This window comes from Pezoporus occidentalis, unplaced genomic scaffold, assembly GCF_034315485.1.
Source record: "Pezoporus occidentalis ecotype Australia unplaced genomic scaffold, CSIRO_AGI_Poc_V1 ctg60, whole genome shotgun sequence".
NCBI classification, from domain to species: Eukaryota; Metazoa; Chordata; class Aves; order Psittaciformes; family Psittacidae; genus Pezoporus; species Pezoporus occidentalis.
Genome location: NW_026915944.1, coordinates 3,636,255 through 3,656,232, shown reverse-complemented (window position 1 = coordinate 3,656,232; position 19,978 = coordinate 3,636,255). Strand labels below are relative to the sequence as shown.

At 50.5% G+C, this 19,978-nt stretch overlaps 3 protein-coding genes across 3 annotated transcripts; all 3 read right to left on the bottom strand.

The window, feature by feature from the left end:
- Positions 1 to 5,978: 5,978 nt before the first annotated feature.
- On the bottom strand, positions 5,979 to 6,823 carry LOC134174460 (hemoglobin subunit alpha-A). The gene is made up of 3 exons (XM_062639439.1): positions 6,664 to 6,823; positions 6,315 to 6,519; positions 5,979 to 6,204 (listed from the first exon to the last, which is right to left on the bottom strand). Exons 1-3 carry the CDS (start codon positions 6,756 to 6,758, stop codon positions 6,076 to 6,078), a joined length of 429 nt encoding a protein of 142 aa, XP_062495423.1. The 5' UTR covers positions 6,759 to 6,823; the 3' UTR covers positions 5,979 to 6,075.
- Positions 6,824 to 12,168: 5,345 nt separating this feature from the next.
- On the bottom strand, positions 12,169 to 13,102 carry LOC134174473 (hemoglobin subunit alpha-2). Its single transcript, XM_062639480.1, has 3 exons — positions 12,882 to 13,102; positions 12,580 to 12,784; positions 12,169 to 12,344 (listed from the first exon to the last, which is right to left on the bottom strand). Exons 1-3 carry the CDS (start codon positions 12,971 to 12,973, stop codon positions 12,216 to 12,218), a joined length of 426 nt encoding a protein of 141 aa, XP_062495464.1. The 5' UTR covers positions 12,974 to 13,102; the 3' UTR covers positions 12,169 to 12,215.
- A 2,268-nt stretch (positions 13,103 to 15,370) lies between these two features.
- Positions 15,371 to 17,569, bottom strand: LOC134174472 (hemoglobin subunit pi). Its single transcript, XM_062639479.1, has 3 exons — positions 17,400 to 17,569; positions 16,209 to 16,413; positions 15,371 to 15,654 (listed from the first exon to the last, which is right to left on the bottom strand). Exons 1-3 carry the CDS (start codon positions 17,492 to 17,494, stop codon positions 15,526 to 15,528), a joined length of 429 nt encoding a protein of 142 aa, XP_062495463.1. The 5' UTR covers positions 17,495 to 17,569; the 3' UTR covers positions 15,371 to 15,525.
- Positions 17,570 to 19,978: the final 2,409 nt, after the last annotated feature.

Sequence of the window (19,978 nt, the reverse complement as noted above, 5' to 3'; positions counted from 1 at the left end):
TCAGAAAGTCCTTGATCAGAGTAAACCTTACTTAGCAACAACTAAAACACTGGTGTGCTATCAGCATTGCTCTCAGACTGAGCTGAAACACAGCACTGCACCACCTACTAGGAAGAAAACTAACTCTATCCCAGCTGAAAATATCCCTGTTTGAAGCTATGATCTGGAAAAATAAATAATGGTGACCTGTCCAAATTGAATCTATGGGGCTTTAACAGTGCTGACCCATAAATTTTGATAAATATACTTCTACTATGAATAAAGGCACTCAGCTGCTCAACCATTGAAGGGAGTATAAAAGCTTTCTGGCTGAGCAGCTGCAGTGCACATTTTGCTGTATTGCTTTCCATAAATCCATAGTTGGGATCCTCCCCTCCATGTGCAAGGGTCTCTGAAGAGCATGGAGCTGGCATAGTCTGCTCCTGTATCTCTCTCTGGTCCTGACACAGGGAGTAAAAAAGTGGCACAAACTGGAAAACCTTATCTTTTAACCATCTCCAGCTACATCCTCGTTGATTTGTGTCTACTCAGCAACTCATTACCTACTTGAAGTGAATATGACAGGGGATCTGGGCAGGGAGAGGATAGTGAAGAACTGTGTCCCAGGAATACAGACCAAAAATCTGCTGTTAGAGTTGCACACTTCAGCTTTTAGGCTTTTGTCAGAAACGTCAGATGATGCTCCATCACTGCAGGAGACTGGGGAAAGGCTGACATGGTCAGGGGAGCTTTGTTACATGCAGCTTTCGGTGTTATTCACAAATGGAAAAATAGGAGGTCAGTAGTTTCAGTGTAGATAACTAAGGTGACACAGATAGGGAAAAACCTAAAACAGAGGAGGCTGGACTTAATCTGGCTATTAAAGCTCAGGAAAAGCATAATGGAGTCTTCACTGATGGTTCACCAAAATTGTAGCCTTGATGTGCAGCAAAAAGTGGCCATGTCATCAAGAAGGGCTTGGGGTCTCAAAATAAGAAAGAAGACAGCTTTTGCCTGCTCTGTAACACACATTTGCGTAGTGCCGGCCTCTGATCTGAGAGCACGGTGAACTTACAGAGTTGTGAGCAGAGCAACTTTGATGATCAAGGGGATGGGGCAGCTGCTGTATGAGGAGGTCTTAGGAAGGCTGGGATTTGACCCTGGAGAAGGAGGAGCAGAAAAGGCCAACTCTACAAAATCAGAAGGTGATTGTGGCCCTTGTGCTCATCAGATGCTCTGTGACTGGGATTAGAGGGCATCGATGAGTCTGGTAGATTGCTTTAAAAGGAATATAAAGGACTTTATACAGGGCAGGGGAGGAGAATGATCTTCTGGAACTTGCTGCCATGGGAGGTTGTGGATACAAATAGGATCAGCAGGTTTGTAAAAGGTGTAGCAAATTTGTGAGCAGCAGGTCAACAGACATGCTAAAGGCAACAGGCAGGAATGTACTCTCTGAAATTGCTGTTACTGCTGGTGTGGATGCTGGAAGAGCACAATGAAAAGTGGCCAGGCTCGTGTGCTCTCCCAGGTGGTATCTCCTGTTGCTGAAAACATCCCTGGGAGGGATGAACCAAGGATGTCGCCAGCAGAGCATTTCCTGTGTCCTCACTTTCACCATCCCTCAGCAAATACAGATCTTCTCAGGTGGTTGGTGTGTGGCAAAAGACAGGGCAACCACCAGGAAGACAGATTTTGCATTTCTATTCAATTCCCATCTCTGAGGTGAAAATCTGGTCAATTCCCAGTGCACAACATCAAGCAGGCGTGACTGACAAATACTGTAACCTCATTGCAAAGAGTTGCTGGTGGCACTATTGCAGTGGAAAGCTGGCTAGATCTAGTTATCAAAACAGACATGGTCAGTCACAAAAAGAAGGTGGAAAACCAGTGCAAAGTAGGTGTGGAAAGCTTCTGCTGAATGGCTCCGAAACAGCAGGAAGAAGGCATCAGTGGCCAAAGTCATGTTACCACTGGTCTACTTCTTCTCCTCCCAGACAGAAAATCCAGGACCTGGATTCTGTTATGAGTGTCTTCAAAACCAGGGAATTCGTAATGCTTAATGCCTCTTGTCATGGGAACTCACAGAATGAGACCTGGGTGCCCACGGGTCGGCTCTGAGGGGGATCAGCAAAAAGGTTTTCTAAGATGTTGCTTGCGATGTTGAACTTACTGTGATGGCAAAGGAGGGCAGACAAAAAGGAGGGCTCACATTTTTAAGTTCTGTACTTGTTTTATCAGCCCTGTCCTGTCTGGAGGGGCTTGTGTAGCTCTGATTGATGTGGCTGCTCCACTGGGAGCAGTCCCTGCTTTTAGGAAAGGAGAGAGAGAAAATATTTGAAATCCTTCATCAAAATTGGTGTTTTAGTGAAGGCTGACTCTATTTTCTGTCTTCTACAACCACTTTTCCCAGTGGCAAAATAGACAGTGGGGAAGGTGGAAGGATCCTCAACAATGTGGATTAAAGTATATTTCATTCATTCCAGTACTTTCAGACTGCTTGCCTGAAAAAATCCCCTTTACCTCAGCAACTGATTGAAGCCATCTCCAAGCAGCCACTATCTTTGGGAAGTGGGTGGAGGATGATAGGGTGGCAGGAAAAAGACAACAGGGTCTCTTATCATTAGTAGGTAAAAGGAGGAAACTAAGGAACTGTAAACCAGTCCACTTCAAATCACAGAGAAACAGTGGGACATTTAATCGAAGAAAGAGATGAGTAATAACCATGGTCAGTGCCAAGAATGAATCATTTCAGATGAGTCTGTTTTCCTGCTGTGACAGATTCTAGTCCTTGGTTCAACATTATCATTCCCTGCTCTTTCATCAATAACTTATGTGTTTTAATGGAGAATGTGCTTATTAAATTCTCAAATGTTCCTGAGCTGGAGGGGCTGTGAGCACCCCAAAGCACTGGGTTAAATTCAAACTGATCTACACAGGTCAGAGAGATCAGTTCAGTATGGAAAATCTGACATTCAGGAAAGAGTAACTGTCCAAATGCATGGCAAGCAAACTGCTTACACAGCAGTTTTTCAACAAAAGACCTATAGGTTGCACCAATCGTGACTTATGCTATTGGAATATTGAATGCCGAAATAGGATGTATAAACAGAACAGTTTGTAAAACACATGATTATTTCCCCTCCTCTTTCCAGCAAGAGGATCTCCCACCTGGTGTCCTAAGATCAGCTTCTAAGAAGAAATTAATTCTCTATCTTCCCACTGCTTCTTTGCTAAGTTTTGAATGGGAAATTCCTGGTAAAATCCCCTAGGATGCTTGACCTCCTCCAGAAGTCTGAATTTCTGTGTCCCTTTCCAGAACGCACTTTCTAAGGCCATGACTGTTTATCAGACGCTGGTAAGAGCTACCTGTACGCAGCTGTTTACAACCACTCAACAGACTGATGAAAGTGTTGTGACCAGGTAAGTCACAATCATCAGGCTTCTTTCCCCTTGTCACTTTTGCACCTCTTTGAATAAAAATGAGCCCTGAAATGCCACTTGCCTTGGTGACTATCGTGTAACAAAATACTGTGGTGTTCTCTGGGTACCTCTGAACCATAGATGCTTTGTCCATCAGGAATGAGTGCTGGTAAGAGGCAAGAGAAGTCTCCAGATAGCAGAGACATCAGAACCAGCTTTTGTCTCACCTGAAGATGTTCACCTTCCTTCTTCCCTGAAGCTGCCTCCTGTGACTCTGCCTCCTGAGCGCTGCCATGGCCTGAATCAGGAGGCTTTGTCCCCAAAGTCCACCTCCTCCATGTCACCTGCTGCCATTTCTGTCTGCCGCTGCTGTGACAATGCAGCGTTTGCCTCCGCCTCTCTCATCAGCACTGGGGCTGCAGCAATAGGAGCTGCAAAACCAACCCGGGACAGTGGGGGGCTGAAGGTTTGACCGGCCACCTGCCGTGCTGCAGCCACCGCTGCTGCTGCGCTGCCTGCAGGTCCTGAGGCAGGAACACTAGCTCAGGCAGAGCCACGGTGCAGGAAGCTCTTGCCAGCCTGTCAGGCCCTTGGGGTAGGCTGTGTCCTGGGGCACATGGCGCCATGGCCACCAAGGGATGCCCAATGAAGGGAGCCTGGGGCTCACATGCTCTGTGCTATGAGCCAGGATGCATGGGGTGCCTGGCTTCTGGGGCACCCAGCACTGGAACTGGGCTGCTGGGGAGGGCTCCTGCACCCCTCTGAGATGGGACCAGTGTCCCCAGTGTGCTCGGGACTGGGGCTGGCTGAAAGCCCATCCTGGCAGGGACCTCTGCATTCTCTGCAGGCCCCCGATAAAGCACCACGGCTTGAGGTCCCCATCTTGTGGCGGCAAGGACAAATGGCTGGGACAAAACTCACCCGGCCCTTGGGAGCTCAGTGGTTCTTTGGCCATGCAGAACCCTAAGAAAGTGCTGCAGGATACTGCCCACTGCAACACAACGTGTCCTGCATGAGGACACAACATGGCGTGGGAGCTGTTGGAAGCTAATGGCTGTCATGGGCAGTGAGGACAACTGCCACCCCCTTCCCCTCCATGAGAATACTATCCCTTTCACTGCTCCTACACCTTGCCCCTTATGCATACACTGTGCTTTGGACCACAAGGATCCTTTGTGGCCTGGTTTGGAGAAGCCCAAGTCTGTGCTGGATTTGATACTGGCTCTTCCCAGTGCTTTACACACCAGACCACACTGCCTTGTATACCCCTGTGCCCTGACCCCTCCACCATACCTCTTCTCTCCCTGAGAGAGAAAGCAGAAGTTCTCTGTGGAGAAGAGTTGTGTCTGGATGATGTTGGCTGGAAGGGTGCGACCTGCTCCAAAACCCTTCTCCATGCACAAGTAGATCAGGTAGCTCAGTGATGCCCTGATCAGCTTTCTGCTCCTCTCCTCACTGCCCCAAGGTGGGGTGGGCATGTGGGGTTATGATGCCTGTGGTACTCTGCAGGAGAAACCCTGAGGGCTGGAGGGTCTCCCTCTTTCTCTGGAGTCATTTGGGGCTTCTTCTGCCTCTGGTGCATTCACTGATGGTGACTGGAGCCCATAGGGCTAGGGCAAGTATGGAGGGCCAGTGGCAACTTCAGCCTGGCTCTGTGTCATGGCTGTACCAGCTGCCCCAGGCTTTCCTGAACCTTCCCCCCAGCACCGAGTCCCCCAGCCTTACTCAGCACCTGGCAGGCTGTGGCCCCACGACTATCTGCTGCTGCGTCTCCCACCACACCCATGGCTGGAGGAGAGTCCAGTCTCCTTTATCATCAGCCCACAGCCCCCTGCACTGCAGGCGCCCTGCTGCAGGCTGTGATAAGGGCGAGAGGCTGCACAGACACAGCACTGTGCTCCCAGTGCCGCTTCACTGCCCTGACACCCCCTACCCTGCTGCCTATCTGAGTCCCGGCTGCTCCCCTTGCAGTGCCCATTCCCAGTCTCCCCCAGCCTGTCAGCTCAGGGCCCCTGCAAAGTAGCACCCCAAGAGTGCAGCACTAGGTGGAAAAAGTCCAGTGATGCCACACAGCCCTTTGTGCTAGGGATGCACAGAGAGATGTCCTTGCACTTGGAGGTTCTCAGAGCATCCTCGCTGTGCCATCTCATACATGGTCACAAGCACTGGGAGCCCCTGTACCCCACTGTCTCCCACAAGCACTTCCAGGAGATGGTATCCGATGATTCAGCCTGAATTGGAAGTAAGGGGTGCACAGGGCGGGTGGGGCAAGAGGGGATCTCAGCGAGGTGCACTGGTGCGAAGACCAGCACAGGCTGGCACTGCAGAGTGCTCAGGGCCAGACTCCAGCCACTCTCCCCTGCAACAGTACCTGGAAATGCTCTGCTTTTCCCAGACCCCACAGCTGGGAAAAGCAGCCCCACCACCCCGCAAACACTGCCTCCTTTCAGAGACAGCAAAACCAGAGCCCATTTCCTCTCTGTGCCCACCTGGAAGGGGAGAACCTCAGTTCAGACCCGAAGCAGATCCCTCCCGTTCCCTCCCGGCAGGCAGGAACTAGAGCAAGACGCCAGGGCTGGAGCACAAATGCAACAGATTTTATTTCAGATCATTTGTCTGCTTGCTGTTGGAGGCTGGCAGTGGATCGGGTCCAGCTCTAGCCGTGGTGCCGTCTTAACGGTACTTGGCAGTCAGCACGCTGCCCACGGCGCACAGGAACTTGTCCAGGGAAGCGTGGACCTCGGGGGTCAGGACAGAGGGGTTGTGGATGGCCACCACCACCAGGAAGCATTGGCCCAGCAGCTGAAAGACAAAGGAGAAGGGGTAAGGGGTTGAGAAGACGGGGTGAGGTGAGGGGGATGGACAGGGTTGCAGATGGGAGTCAGGCTGGTCACCCCTTCCCAGTTGCTCACTTTGAAGTTGACTGGGTCCACGCGGAGCTTTTGGGCGTGGAGGTCGCTGAGCTTGGAGAGGGCAGTTGCGATGTCATCAATGTGGTTGGCAGCCTCGACCAGTGCGGCCGCCACCTTCTTGCCGTGCGCCTTGACCTGAGCAGAGCCTGGACTCACGTCAAAGTGGGGGAAGTAGGTCTTGGTCTGGGGGAAGGTGGCGAACATCCTGGGGAACAGAGGGATGATGTCAGGGACAGATGAGACAGGGACACGTAGGACAGGAACAGTTGTGGAGGGCAAGAGGACATGGGCAGATGGGAGGGAGTGGAGGAGAGGCAGGAGAGGGTATGACAAGGGGGATGGCACATACCTCTCTAGGGCCTCGGCGCCATAGTCATCGGCCTGGCCGCCGATTTTGGAGAAGACGCCCTTCACGTTGGTCTTGTCGCTCCCAGACAGCACCATGGTGACACCTCCGCGATGGCAGCCCCCAGCACGGGTGCCCCCGCCGGACGCCGCCGCCCTTATATGCTGTACCGGGGCACCGCCCGCCCCCCGGCCCGCCCTGCTCCTCGCCCCGTTCCTGGCCCCGTTCCTGCCCCGCTGGACCCCGGCCAGCGCCGCGCCCCGCTCCCCCCGCGGCACCGCACCGGCACCGGGCCCGGCGGGGGAGTCTCTGCCCCCTGGCATCAGCTGAGATGTGGGTCAGCAACAGCGAAAGCGGGATGGCCCATGCCCTCTGGCGCAGGCTGACTGCGGGGTTAGGCTTAGGTTAGGGTCTGCGCTGGCACGGGCGCAGCCAATGTGTGTCCTCCCTCCAGGCGAAGGCTGGGTTCGGGGCTGAGGTCCCCTGAGGTGCAAGTAGCTCTGGCACAGCCGGGATGTGTGCTGGAAGGGTGGTGAGGACAGCAGTGTGGGGCTGGGTCTTCAATAGTGCCCGTGCCCCACAGACTGAGCCTGCCCAGCACCCCAGAACCCACACATGGACCCGCGAGCACCTGCACAGACAGACAGCTTCCATGCACACATGTGAACTGCTTCATACACACACTGCGTCTAACACAGCCCCTGCACGTGCACCATCCTTGCTCACACACACCCTGCCAGCCAGCGTGGCCCCTGTACACACAGCCACTCAGCCATGCTGCCCCACTGAACCTTCTGCTCTTGTTCCCTCAGTGCACCTCAAACCAGTGTAACCCAAAGTGTGTTCCCGTTTCACCCCCTGCTCCCTGAACCCCAGTCACATCCCTTTGAACACAGGTCATGGGGCTCTCCTACTCCAGCCCTCTCTCCTGCACATGTGTTGTGCTGGTCTCAGTGCTGCAAGGGACCCGGTGACCCTGAATCCTGGGAAGGGGGAACACTTTGTAGGACCATGGGGGTCAGTGCCTGCACTGATGAAAGCACTGGCAGGAGGAGCTGACAGTCAGGGAAGGAGGGCATGCAGGGCCCAGCAGCCCTGGCAAACCCTGTGTGCTCCAAATGATGACAGCAAGACAGTAAGGGCAAGGAAGATGAGGATGTGAGGAAGATGAGGAAGATGAGGACAGTGAGAGGGCCTGAGGTGCCTCCAGTAGGCTCAAGAGGTGGCGCAGGCAGGCAGGGGACAGTTCACACCCGTGTTTCCTCCATGGCCGATGGTTCTTATCATTTGTGTTTGGGGGAGATTAGCTGTAGCTGGCACCATTTCAGAGCAGGGAAGGAGGGAGGATGGGGTGGGGAGGGGGATGGGGGGGCTGATCTTCTTGGAAGCAGAGACCAGGAAAACATCTGTGGGGGCAGCGACGTGCATGCTTCAGGGGACAAACTGCAAAGGCAGAAGAGCCCTTCAGACTAGTGGCACAAGGATAAATGGATGGGTGTAAATGGACATGAAGACTCAGGGATGTAGGCTAGGATATGTGTGAGGATGGAGGGAAAGTGCTTTGGGCTCATGAGTGCCTTCGCAGGAGCATGGGTGAGTGTAGTCCAGGGAACCAATCCATCCAGCACCCCACTGCTGCTCGCACTTGGCTACTGTGGGCACCGCTCTCCTGATGCACCATCTCCCACCCGTCACGAATGCTCATCTCCTCCCTCTGGTGTCACACACGGAGCAGCCCCAGGGCTAGTTTAGTTTCTTGTAACCCATCAGCTGTGATCTGAATCCAGTAGGCTTTTTAATTCAGGCTCCAAACCCCAGAAACCACTGCACTGTGCTGGACTGCAGTTCTGCCCGCCCCACTGCCACCCTGTCCACGTGCCAGGGGAAGAGCACACACCCAGGCTGGGTGTCAGTGGGGATTTGTGGCTCAGGGGCTTGAGTCCAGTAACAGAGTACTTCATGGTCTGTAGTGGACTTCTTTCAGTCTATGAACTTGTCTGATTGCTTTTGGAGCTCATACAGGCATTTCGCTCCCACAGCATCCCCAGTGAAGTCCTAAGCAACCTTTGTGATAGACGGAGCCAGGGAGGATTCATCCTATGCCCCTAGATAATCCTTCAAGGGGATTTGACATTTGATTTAGCCCAACAGTCCTGGGTTCAGCAGTAGCAGTAATTTTTCTCCTTCTTAGTAGCTGGTGAAGTGCTGTGGTTTTGACTTTCAGTCTGGGAACATCACTGATAACACCAATGTTTTTAGTTGCTGCTCAGTCTGGCCAAAGACTTTTCTGAGTCTCAAGCTCTGCCAGGGAGGAGGGGAAGCCAGGAGGAAGCAGAGACAGGACACCTGACCCAAACTAGCCAAAGAGGTATTCCATACCACAGCGCATCATGCCCAGTATATAAACTGGGGGCAGTCACCCAGAAGGCCCAGATCCCTGCTCGGGTCAGGCTGGGTATCAGTTGGAAGGTGGTAGTGGTTGTATTCTCTTCCCTTGTTATTTCCCTTATCATTATTATTATATAATTATGATACTGGGCTGTTCTTATCTCAGCCCTTGGGAGTTACATTCATTTGATTCTCCTCCCCATCCTTCCGGGGCGGGGGGGGACACGGACGGACGAAGGGGGGAAGTGAGTGAGTGGCTGCATGGTTCCGGGTTGCAGCTGGGCTTAAACCATGACAGTTCTTTGTGGCGCCCAACGTGGGGTGTGAAGGGTTGAGATAATGACAGATCTGACCAGAGTGTGTCTAATCATATTTGTGATAAGCATTTATTGTTTCGGATTAACAGTCACTCATCACAATGCTAATTTATTGGCTCTCAAATTGTCGCTCTTGATCTCAGAGTTTCGGCATGTCCTACGTACCTTATTTGCAGATGGTATTTGCTGTTTTATTGTTTATCAGCTGGGCTAAGGTTATTGTTTTGCTGTACTTCATGGCAATGACTTGTAATACAATAGACTCATTGATCATGAATCTGGGCTGGTTTGTGTTCCCAGTGTGGTCATCACCTCTATACTTTGGGAGGTATATAATATTTGTGTTTAGCAATTACGCATCTTTTTTTCCCCCCTCGGGTGGTCAGTCTATGAAGGAGACATTCCCTCACACCCTCTGCTCCTCCACCAGACTATTTACAGTGGGAGTAGATTCTGGAATATTTAAAGATCCTGAATATCCTTTCAATGCCCTTGAAAGCACCCTGCTCCTCTTGCTGGGAACCAGCTTGTTGCTGCCTATGCTCTCTCTGTTTTGGCTACAGCCACATCACTCTGAAAATGCCCAATCTTGTCCAATTGTGGAAGCTAAGCAGAGTCCAGCTCAAGTCTTATCTAGGATTAGATGACGATATAGGAGGACCACCAAGAGATTTTCCCCAAGGATTGACAGTCATGAGTGGCAGGGTGTGTGGGGCAGGATGGGCAAGTATCTAGTCCAGTGGGCCCCTCCACTACTTTGGAAGCATTGGAAATGGAAGGCAGTTTTATGGAGCCCCCGACAACAAGTTGCAGAAACTGATGAAGGAGAGGGTGGATCGAGTCAGTTTTCCGAGATGAAAGCCATCCAGCTGGCCCTGGACATTGCTGAACGAGAAAAGTGGCCAGTACTTTATACTGACTCATGGATGGTGGCAAATGCCCTGTGGGGGTGGTTGCAGCAATGGAAGCAGAGCAACTGGCAATGCAGAGGTAAACCCATCTGGGCTGCTGCACTGTGACAAGATATTGCTGCCCGGGTGCAGAACCTGGTGGTGAAGGTACGTCATGTAGATGCCCATGTACCTAAGAGTCGGGCCACTGAGGAACACCAGAACAACCAACAAGTGGATAAAGCGGCTAAGATTGAAGTGGCTCAGATGGACTTAGATTGGCAACACAAAGGTGAATTATTTTTGGCCCGGTGGGCCCATGACACTTCAGGCCATCAGGGCAGAGATGCAACATATAGATGGGCCCGTGATCGAGGGGTGGACTTAACAATGGACACTATTGGCCAGGTTATTCATGAGTGTGAAACATGTGCTGTAATTAAGCAAGCCAAGCAGTTAAAGCCTCTTTGGTATGGAAGATGATGACTGAAGTACAAATATGGGGAGGCCTGGCAGATTGACTATATCACACTGCCACCAACCCGCCAGGGCAAGCGCCATGTGCTTACCATGGTGGAAGCAACCACCGGGTGGCTGGAAACATACGCTGTGCCCCATGCCACTGTCCGGAACACCATCCTGGGCCTTGAGAAACAGATTTTGTGGCGACACGGCACCCCAGAGAGAATTGAGTCAGACAATGGGATCTGGAACAACATTACAGACACTTGGGCCAAAGAGCATGGCATTGAGTGGGTATATCACATCCCCTGCCATGCACCAGCCTCTGGGAAAATGGGCTGTTAAAAACTACACTGAGAGCAATGGGTGGTGGGACTTTCAAACATCGGGATACACATTTACCAAAGGCCACCTGGTTGGTCAACACCAGAGCATCTGCCAACAGGGCTGGCCCAGCCCAGTCAGAACTTTTACATATTGTAGAGGGGGACAAAGTTCCCGTGGTGCATATGAAGAATTTGCTGGGGAAGACAGTCTGGGTCATTCCTGCTTCAGGTAAAGGCAAACCCACTCATTGGATTGCTTTTGCTCAGGGACCTGGATATACTTGGTGGGTATCGTGGGAAGATGGGGAAGTCAGATGTATACCTCAAGGGGATTTGATTTTAGGGGAAAACAGCCAATGAACTCAACTGTATGCTGTTGCCTGCTATGTAGCACTTTTCTAGCCCACCAACTAGATGTCTTCAGGTCACCAACGTCTGGCCCTGACTTTCCTCCAACCATCATCCCAACAAAGAATGAGCTTTGATGAAACCAGGTGAGTTCTGCGGTATCATCAGCAGGCAACAATCCAACACTGCACACAGCCTCTCCTGCTCTGAAAGACTGCTACATGAGATGGAGGCCGACATCATGGACCAGATGAACTCAACAGAATAAACTCAACAGATTTATAGGGATTGGGGGTCCATGCACTAAGGAATGATCTCTCTCTCTCTTTGTGTGTGTGTGTATGTATATATATATATGAGACAAGAGTGATGGTATATTGAAAAATGTGGGATCTGAGCATGACATGAATGGTATGGAATAAAGGTTGGATACTGTCCTGGGTTCAGCAGTAGCAGTCATTCTTCTCCTTCCGCCCCCCCCGAGGGATGCAGGCACAGCAAGGTGAGAGGCTGAGCTGCATTCCATGGCTCCTGCTACCAGCATCAGCAGCATCAGCCACATCCCATGCTGGGGCAGGGTGGAAGCAGGCAGGGCCTTGGGGGGGCATCCAGGAAGCCCATGGCCAGTGCTGCTCCCCTGTATCATGACCAGCCTCACCAGCAGCTTTCTCCCTCCCCTTCTCCCTCCCTCCCTCTTTCCTTCCCTCCCTCTGGTGTGACGACTGCAACACTGCATCCTGCCCCAGGCCCCGGCCCCAGCACAGACGGACATAGTGCTGCAGCAGAAGTGTCTTTATTGATGGCACCCGTGTGCGGGTGGCAGCTCATCTGTACTTCTCGGCCAGCACGGAGGCCACGGCGGACAGGAACTTGTCGAAGGCAGCGTGCACCTCGGGGGTGTAGTCCTTGCCCAGGTGCACAGACAGCACCACCTGGAAGCACTGCGACAGCAGCTGCAAGACAAAACAAGGCTCAGCACCGCTGCTGTGGACCATATTCCCCCATCCCATCCCTGTCCCCCTTCCTCCATCCCCTGTCCCTCTTCCTCCATCCCTGGTCCCCTGTCCCCCTTTCCCTATGCCTGGTCCCCTGTCCCTCTTCCTCCATCCCTGGTTCCCTGTCCCCCCTTCCCTATCCCTGGTCCCCTGTCCCCCTTTCCCTATCCCTGGTCCCCTGTCCCCCGCCTGCCTTGAAGTTGACGGGGTCGACACGCAGGCTGTAAGCGTGCAAGTTGCTGAGCTCAGACAGGGCCTGGCTGAGGTTGTCCAGGTTCTTGGCAGCATTGGCCAAGGCGGTCGCCACTTTCTTGCCATGGCTGCGGATCTGGTCAGAGCCATGTTGCAGGTCGAAGTGGGGGAAGTAGGTCTTGGTCTGGGGGTAGGTGATGAACATCCTGCCGGAGCCGGATGGTCAGTGCCACTGATCCCCCACACCAACCCCCGTGGGGCTCCCACCCGCCTGCCCCCCTGCCCATGGGGCCCGGCCTGCACCTCTCCAGGGCCTCAGTGCCGAACTGCTCCAGGTGGCTGGACGACCTCTCACAGACCTGCTGGATCAGCTTCTTGTCATCAGCGGTCAGCATGGCGGCGGCTGGCAGAGGCAGGCAGCTCTCGGTGGCAGCCGTGTCCCCGGGGCCAGCCTCTTATAGCAGCCGGCATCTCCGCCCTGGCCTTATCTTATCGGTGCCGAGGGGCGAGGGGAGCCCTGGATGTGCAGCACTGGGCCCTGCCTCGGGGGGCCCTGACTGCCCTGGGGGGCCCAGCCCTGAGGGGGCCCCGGCTGCCCTGCCCTGTCGCCTGCACCAGCCCCACACCAGGCTGCGGCTGGAGGCAGCACCCAGCTGTGCTACCCCATGGTTAGCAGCAGCCACGGGCATGTCCCGAGGGTGCCAGCACATCCACAAGCCTCCTATTGAGATCCACCATTCTGCCATGCGGGCCATGTGTTGGGGTGGGTCCCACACATGTCCCTGGCTCCTCAGGTCCTCCAGCCCCTCTCTGCCTGAAGCAGAGAGCCATGGACAAGCTCTCCTGGGTCGTGCTGGGAATCTGCCATGAGAAACACCATCTCTCTAGCAGCCCAGAGAAACCTGGGTTGGGGAAGAGCCTCTTTTTTGGTGTATGCTCTTACCAAAGTCTGTTCTGTGATACTTGTCAGGCCTGGGCTTCTTCTCTTCTTCCCACCCTGGTGTGTGCTCCTGCCTCTCACCGTAAACTCTGGGACATCCCACAGGTGGATGGTGATGGTCACGTCTTTCACTCAGCCTCTGTATGAAGTCATTGGCATAGCTTTGGGGTTAGGGACACACCAGATGCTGATGAGCACCTAAGCTGTGGATTTAAATGCTCAGGTTACCCGAGACCCACAAATGCGGAACATTTTAAAACTGCTGTGGTACACTTGGTGACACATTTGGAGCAATTTGGTGGTTTCAGACCTTCCACACCATCTCTCTCCCCCTTGCTCAAACACAGTCCCTACAGTTTGTAAATGAAATGAGGACCACAGCTTGCAGTGCTAGCCCAGGCTGTTGATCAGAGTGTGCTTAAGACTTTGCACACACCTTTTTATGTTAGGAGTCCTCTGAGAGAGACACAGACAGTAAATGTACCCTGATAAATACCTTTCTTCACAGCAGCTCATACGGTGCTGTGCTTGAGATCTGTGACCAAACCAGCCCTGATAACACACTGTTTTTCCAGCTTTTAGGGAGCAGCATTTGCACAGCATCAAGGCCATCTCTGCTCTTCACTCTGCCCCTGCCAAGGAATAGATTTTTGTGTGTGCAGTATGCTGGGAGGGGACAAAACTGGGCAGATGAGACAAACTACTCAAAGAGGTATTTCATACAACGCAATGCTATGCTCAGCAATAAAACGGAAAAGAGGGGGGGTCAGGGAGCTTTTGGGGGTTTACCCGTCTTTTTGGCTCAGGAACTCGCTGGGCTGCCCTCAGGAGATGGTGGGTGGTTGCCTTTGCATTGCCTGTTTTGTTTTGTTTTCTTCCTTCTTCTGCCAGTTATCTTTCATTTATGAAACCATTATTTATGTTCCCTTGTTTGTTTGATTGATTGTGACCCCCAGCTTTTCTTGCTTTTATTCCTCCTTTCCTCTTCCCCTCATCCCATTGAGGGGGAGAAGTGAATGAGCAACTATGTAGTTCTTAGCTGCCCAATGAGGTTAACCCACAACAGGTATGTATGGAGGATCCCTGTGCCCTCCAGAGAGACCATCAGTTTCATTCTTTTCCCTGTCACTTCTTTTCAGAGAAACCCTGGAAAGCTGTGGTCCCAGAAATGCCATCAACACTGATCTGCAGTGGCCACTGGTATTCCCAAATTTCAAATGCTTGTAAAGTTCCACATATAAAAACAAGAGATGCCAACCTGAGGGAATGGTCCCTTTACCAAACCTGTCTAGCAGGTGTGATAGCCCAAGGTGTTCATGAAGCACATCGGATACATTGCCCATACCCCATGGAGAGGAGCATGAGAAGACAATGCTCACCATCTCTCTGGGCACATCACAATATATGGCAATGCAGTTTTTTTTCACACCAGGCTGTGATAGGTTTTGGATATGTCAAACAAAAAAGCCTGGATCCATTCAATAGCCCAGCAGGGTAAAAGACTGTTTCCTGATCACCCTGGAAACAGTCTTTGGGGGATAGGCCTTGGTGATCAGTAATAATCACAGGACTGTAGCTTGTTAGGAGCTTCTGCTCAATGTTAGGTTACTCCCACTGAATATGTTATGATGTTATGTTATGCTATTCCCACTGAATTTACACAGCTTAGTACATGAATTAGTATATGAACTCATTAGTACATTAATTAGTATATGAACTCATTAGTACATTAATTATTAAATGAATTTACAATGTTTAGTATTTTTTCTTTCATATTGTGTAGAAATTTCAGAGCACCCCTGCCAGAACAGTCAAGTGCAGGTAGAACACATGGAGATGAAAACACAGAGACTTTAGCTCACATTTGTATTATTTATTGGGTTTTGCAGATGACTGAGCCTCTGCATAGGGAATTTGAGAGGACTGCATAGGAAGGGATGAAAAACCCAGGGTCTGGCAGCTGGGGTGCACCATGGATGTGCATCCCTCATCCTCTTTGTAGATCGTCTATCTGTACTTCTCAGTCAGAACAGAGGAAACACTGGACAGGAACTTGTCCCATGCAGCATGAACTTCTGGTGTGAAGTCACTGGGATAGCGAGCAGCCACAGAGCACAGGATACAGTGAGAAAGGAGCTGTAAGGGAAAACAGAATGAAATCCATCATAATCAGTAACAGATGTTAGTCTAAGGATCTGCAATGGGTCTTGGTCACAGTATGCTCTGGGATGACAAGTATGTGTCCCAGCTAGATAGCACTGCTGCCTGATGTTATATATAAAAAAGCAGAGTTGCCTTTGGTGTAGGGCAAAAGGCACTGCCTGATTCCACTCTATCTTCCAAATGCCCCTTCCTTTCTTCCACACCAAAGGGAAATGCAACCAAATGGAAATGTTTGGAAGACTTTGTTCAAGACAGGTGATAAAACCTGATGTGTGAAGGAGATTCATAAACTACAACAAAGGCAACAGAGACTTGAATCTGTCTAACACAAAGCATAGGAGCTAGACCAGATCTTTCATTAAAAGGTCCAATCTCAGGTTAAAAAGTAGCTGGAGAACAAGCAGCAACATGAGTTGACAAGGCTGCACAGTGCAGACAGGGATCGAGCTGCCATTAGCCAAAATTATATACGGTCTTTTATTCTGTGATAGCAGTTTTCATCCCTGAAAGTCTGTGTGCTCACTCACCTTGAAGTTCACTGGGTCCACCCTGAGGATGTAAGCATGCAGCTCACTGAGCTTGGCCAAAGCACCTCTAATGTCCTCAATGTTCTTCACAGCCTCCCCAATGGCACTCATGACCTTGGAGCCATGACCACGAAGCTGAGCTGAGCCTTGGCTGAGATCAAAGTGAGGGAAGTAGGTTTTTGTCTGGGGGTAACTGAAGAAAAGCCTGGAGGAGAACATGAGAATGAGATTGAGCAGTGGAAATGGCATGCATGACATGGCAAAACCTCAGAGCAAGTGCAATGTAAACCTGCCAGCTACAGAAGTTCAGTCAGGAAGGTCTTTATTCTCTGAACCTTCTTCTGCAGTACCTACAGATTAGACAGTGGGCTAATCTGTATGTACTAGAGAAGAATGACATGCAAAAAAAAAATAGAACTTAATGTATTTTTGTTTGCTTTAAATAAATAATGGCCCACAAATTATTACTACATTTTTTATATTACGTTGTAAGCCAGTCTGCAGGACCTTCAAACTAATACAAGCTGAATGAACCAGAATTGATACGAATGGTACTCAGAATACTGGAAGGAGTACCACAGTACTTTATATTGAGCTGTAAATAACACTTTGAATAACAATTTCTGAATAACTTCCAGGCTGTTATTCCTTTAGTGCCAGCTTCCTTAATTTGTATGAATTTTGGATTACTGCACTATACTTCATGCGAGGGGTCCAGTTGCCTTGTTTCCTAACAGGTTGTTACTTATCGCTGGAACAATAAAACATGAGTACCCAGTGAATTTAGTGGATGGTTATTCTCTAAATGTCCAGAAACTGCAAGAGAAAGCACATCACTTGTACAATAAACCACTTTAAGTGCATTTCCGAACAGTGATAACCCTGTTTCAGGACTGAATATGAATGGCTTTGAATTCCTTGCCAGGGCTCCTGGCTATGAATTATTCTGAATTGCTGTAATGAGAAATAAACCTATAAAATTGCTTAGAAAAATATGGTTTGCTGTGAGATTTTGAAGCATTTTGTAGCACAGATACAATTCCATATAATTACATACCAAACAACACAGATATCATCCACCAGCTCTCACCAGTCCCGGTGTGCTCTCACTCGTGCAAGTTTTACACGAGGTGCATTCTAATAGAAAAGCCAGAGGAGGCACCCTCTTCGGAGGAGTTTGGGGGGACTTACCTCTCCAGTGATTCTGCCCCAATGGCATCAGCTTGGGTGGCCACCTTTGCCCAGATGGTGACCACGGCGGCCTTGTCAGCTTGAGTCAGCGTCATCGTGCAGGAAGATGCGGGCTCAGTCTCCTTGCGATGGACGCTCAGAGTGGGTTTGGACTCATCACCCTAGCAGCCCTGGTTATAAAGAGGAAGGGGAGAGTAGACGTTGGCGCCTGTCCACACTCATTGGTCACTCCAGAGGTCCACCCATGGAGGTGGGAGACTCTTATCTCCTCGCAAAACCATGTCTGTTTCTGCAAGGGTCAGTGCACTGGCCTCTTTGCTTGCTGGCGTTATCAGCTTCTTGCTTCTTAACGTAATGTCCGTGTGGTCTGTAGAAATTGTCTGGACACATATTGATACATGAACAGAGAGATAATGCTGGAAAATTTCATTGATGAAGCATTAGGACACATCTTTAAGCTAAAGAGTATATGGAATTCAAGCATGCTAAGGAGCTTAGAGAAATATTTCTCACTTTTTTCACAGGTGTGAACACAAGACCCTGAGGTTTTCTGTGCCACATCATACACTTCCAGTATATGTGGGTGCCATGTGGCACATTATTTCCTATGAAATGATTCCTAAATAGTGGTAAGGACAGACTGGGAGATATGCAGTATTGTTTAGAGGGGGAGTGAAGCCAGATTTTGTGGGAATAAGTGGAGATTTTGCCATTTGCTTCAGCACTGCCAGGACTTGAGTTTGCCAGCCTCTTGCAAAGAATTAGGGACTCACTCTGCAATTAATAGTGCTTATAACAGCATCACTAGTTACGATGCCTATGGTTACAGGGAGAGAGCTTATGCCTTATACCACACACCTCTGATTTCTAGCTGTGTGATCGCTGTTAATTATCTCTGGAACTGTAAAATAGCACCACAGCCGGTGCTGGCATGCATTGTGCTACATGGTGGACGTGCACTGGAAAGCCTGAGCCCATGACAGGTGACAAGTAGCTTCAGAGCACGGGCGCTCTTGATGGGTGAAGGACGAAACAAGCAAAGGAAAGACTAGCACAGGTCTGTAATCACAGATAAGTGGGCAAAGTGTCAAAGAAATACTCTACTGGAGATGGTCGCTGCTGAACCTCTTGAAATGAATATCCTGCCAGCACATGAAGCAGAGGTAAATCTCTCTGCCACCCTGATAAACTACAGCAGCTGTACACATCACCACTGAGTGCTGGCAGCCATGCAGGGAAAGCTGGCTGATACAGTCAGAGAGGTCAGATAGTGTTCTCTGCCTAAATAGCCTTGCATGCTTGTGCAGAGAAGGTTGCTATGTGTAAGCCAGATTCCTCAACAAGATGTGTCTGTGTTTCACAGCAATGCTACTGACTGCTACAGAGGGTATTCCCCAGACATAGTTGTCCCGATAAGAGGAATCCTAAGAGGGTTCCAGGGATCTAATGATACATCGGTCTACAAATAGACCCCATGCTCCTGGGGCTGTTCTGCATCCTGGGGTCAGGTGGGAAAGAACCAGTGGTGCTAGAGAACCAGTATGGATGTGGTCAGTTAGTGGCTGCTGTATCCTCTGGTAACCCCAGTGTCCCAGGGTAAGTGGCACCTGGAGAAGGGCTCTGAGCCACCCCTTGTGCTTTCCACTGGGCTCTCAACTGAAGGCTCTCTGCATGGCATCTGTCACACGAAGCAGGAGAAACCTTGGACTTTCCCAAAGGGCAGGTGCAAAGCACTCGATACTTTTTAGTCTGCAAGTCTGTCTGGGTTCGGTGATCTTGTATTATCATCACCTCTGCGGAGGCCAACCACCTTATCTGCAGTTTAATTTAAGATGGTGTTCAGTGCCACAGCACCCTCCTCACTCAGCCCTCTGTCCATTGGCTGGGTGGCTGGGTAATTTGCTTCTCTCTGTGCCTCACTTTCAGAGGGGATACAAGAGGGGACTCACCCCAGACCCAGTGAGCACAATCACTTTACCATAAAGAAAATTATCAGAGTGCTCTTTGTGTATCCTCCCTTTGATAAATGCCATACATGTGCACTGAAAAATCAGAGCTAACTGGCTATGCAGATGCAGTGCAGTTTCCAATAGAAAGTGCCTCTGATGGCATGGGCAGCAATCCTTCAGTCAGAGCACAGGACAATGCAACATTCATTGCATGCAGCCTAAATGGATGGAGGTACTGAGCAAGGCTGTATTCACCATTCCTTGCTACACACATTTCAAAAACTTGCAGTTTTCCCATAGAAAAATTACTTTGAAAATAAAGATGTTGTTAATTATACATTTATTCAACGTTTCTGTCTCTTCCCCAAAGTGCTGCCTCTTACACTGCCTGCTGCATGGCTGTGTTCCAAGTTCTCCTCAGTGAGAATGCTTTTAATCAGAGGTTACTCAGTCAACACACGAGTGAAGTGACTGTGGCCCATATATACCCAGGGATAAGGCAGACTATCAGGACTCCTTCCTACTTTGCTGCCCACTGTTTAACCTGAATATTGATCTTCCATGGCTGCAGGATTACGGTTTATGCAGGCACAATGACTGGAGTGGAGGGTTCACTGTCACTGAAATCTT

Coding starts and splice junctions, on each gene's coding strand:
- LOC134174460 (XM_062639439.1), bottom strand. CDS start 6,758: ATGGTGCTGTCTGGGAGCGACAAGACCAACGTGAAGGGCGTCTTCTCC. Junction 6,520..6,663: donor GGCGCCGAGGCCCTAGAGAG/GTATGTGCCATC, acceptor TCTGTTCCCCAG/GATGTTCGCCACCTTCCCCC. Junction 6,205..6,314: donor TGGACCCAGTCAACTTCAAA/GTGAGCAACTGG, acceptor TTTGTCTTTCAG/CTGCTGGGCCAATGCTTCCT.
- LOC134174473 (XM_062639480.1), bottom strand. CDS start 12,973: ATGCTGACCGCTGATGACAAGAAGCTGATCCAGCAGGTCTGTGAGAGG. Junction 12,785..12,881: donor GGCACTGAGGCCCTGGAGAG/GTGCAGGCCGGG, acceptor CGGCTCCGGCAG/GATGTTCATCACCTACCCCC. Junction 12,345..12,579: donor TCGACCCCGTCAACTTCAAG/GCAGGCGGGGGA, acceptor TTTGTCTTGCAG/CTGCTGTCGCAGTGCTTCCA.
- LOC134174472 (XM_062639479.1), bottom strand. CDS start 17,494: ATGACGCTGACTCAAGCTGACAAGGCCGCCGTGGTCACCATCTGGGCA. Junction 16,414..17,399: donor GGGGCAGAATCACTGGAGAG/GTAAGTCCCCCC, acceptor GTTCTCCTCCAG/GCTTTTCTTCAGTTACCCCC. Junction 15,655..16,208: donor TGGACCCAGTGAACTTCAAG/GTGAGTGAGCAC, acceptor TTTCCCTTACAG/CTCCTTTCTCACTGTATCCT.